This window comes from Stegastes partitus, unplaced genomic scaffold (assembly GCF_000690725.1).
Source record: "Stegastes partitus isolate 25-593 unplaced genomic scaffold, Stegastes_partitus-1.0.2 Scaffold1025, whole genome shotgun sequence".
Taxonomy (NCBI): Eukaryota; Metazoa; Chordata; class Actinopteri; family Pomacentridae; genus Stegastes; species Stegastes partitus.
The window spans coordinates 235,069-236,961 of NW_007578756.1; the positions used below are offsets into that span (position 1 = coordinate 235,069).

The window sequence follows — 1,893 nt, forward strand, 5'->3', positions numbered from 1 at the left end:
GCACAGCAGGTAACTTCATTAGTTATTTGAAATCATTTACATCTTTAGATGTGTCACTGTGACGATCATGCACAGCTTTACTAACCTGGATGCTATAACTGCACAGCAAACATAGCTGTTGCACAGATTCCCAATTTTTCCAGTGAAACCTAAGTGGTAGTGTTAAGGATTAATCCTGTACCATCACGTCTGTCACTGCATTTATATTTTCAGCAAAAGCACAAACATCCTTTTCTCTCCTTTCAATTTTGTCTTCTTCTTCTGGTTTATAAAGTGGAATATGCCATTATCGCCAAACACAATATGATGGAATATCTTTTGAAACAATGCTGTTCATCTCTCCTCTGGAGTTCCATGCACTCAGAGAATCCATGGCAAAGAGAAGTAAGGTTCTTCTGCAAACCTGCACTGGAACAACACTTAACATGTTTGCTTGTCCTTTCATTTATAACCCTTTTTGTATGCTTCCTGCTTTGCATCATCTGAAACTGTAGTTTATCTTCGTGGTAACCTGCAGTTAACACTGAAGAAGCCCTTACCCTGAAGAACTCCTTGGTGGAGCCAGAGTCCAGTGTTCCATATGCTATCTCCGTCTGTTTAGCCAGGTCTTCAGCACTCTCAATGGGAGAAACCATCCTCTCGACTGTCAGGAAGGCAGCCAGGTTGGCAGTGTATGATGAGATGATGATCAGAGTAAAAAACCACCACACTCCTCCCACTATACGACCTGAAAGAGACCTGCCCACACACACACAAAAACAAAGAGATCAGATTCCTGTTTTACAGTTATTGCTCATCACTTGAGTAATCAGATGAGATATTCATAGGTTCACTGCCCAGTGCAAAGTTTAGGGAAATGAGTCCATGGACCAGTTGTATTTCTACACTTTGTGACAATTTTATTACACTGTATGCTGTCTACATAAAACTAACAAAACCCATAGGCACAAAATGGTTGTCTTGCTGCTTAATCAACAACATTACATCACATTAAAATCTTCCAACACCATCCTGGACGAATGCAGTGACCCACAGGATGCAGGGGTTATGTTGTTTTTTAAATTTACAGTCGTTTGTTTTATGATGTTGTCCTGTGCAGGGAAATAGTTTAAGGGAGGGGTAAGAAGCATGTGATTTACAACTGAGATTTTAATTACTAATCAATACATGAATTGATTTGCAATACTGACATGTGCATGTAGCTAATTACATCAATATTTTTAATAAGTAAAGAGAACTTCGCCAGTATTTGAGGATTAGTGTTAACAGTGTTGCCTTGTTGACATACTTTAGGTTGACATTAGATGGGTTAAAAAACACGCTGCTGTTTATTGCTTTGATTTATTTTTAATGTTCCTCAACTTTGATGGTAGTAAAGAGCAACCACATCCCAGTCATTATTGATATACTCAGAGGGAGGGGAGGGAAAAGGATGTTGTAAAATTCAGATTCATTTCTACACACACCATGTTGTTTCAGTAATCCCAGTGTAATTTAGGACCTAAGTAATCTACAGTCATCAGTGCTTTCTCCACCATAGTTTGCTGTGCTGCATGATGATGCTCCAGTCGCTCTGAGAAAATGATAGGAGTGTTTGGTTGTTTCTCATTGACACAGACTGGTGAAAAAGAGTGCTGGTTGAAGTCAGCAACAACAATAAAAAATACAAGCAGTAATCTCATTCAAACACAGCATTTAAACACTTTTACAAAGACCACACCACTGGGAAGGTTAATGTTGGGTTTATTTAAAATCAGGTCCAGAGAAATGCCTGCAAACCCAAGAAGTTGAGACTCAGGCTGCAAGGTGAAGGTTCTGTCTCACTGTCTGGAGTCTTCAGGCTCCATTGAATCTCCACGTGGTTCTTGTGCTGAAAGAAGGCAAGTGTTAGAG

General features: G+C 39.6%; 1 protein-coding gene across 1 annotated transcript in view; it reads right to left on the reverse strand.

Moving 5' to 3' along the window:
• LOC103367200 (glutamate receptor 2-like) overlaps positions 1–1,893 on the reverse strand; it is a gene marked incomplete at its 5' end in the record, with an annotated part of 58,626 nt that overhangs the window by 37,346 nt on the left and 19,387 nt on the right. The window contains one exon of the mRNA XM_008295158.1: positions 540–738. Within this exon, the coding sequence (XP_008293380.1) occupies positions 540–738 (199 nt within the window). The remainder of the gene's footprint in view (positions 1–539; positions 739–1,893) is intronic.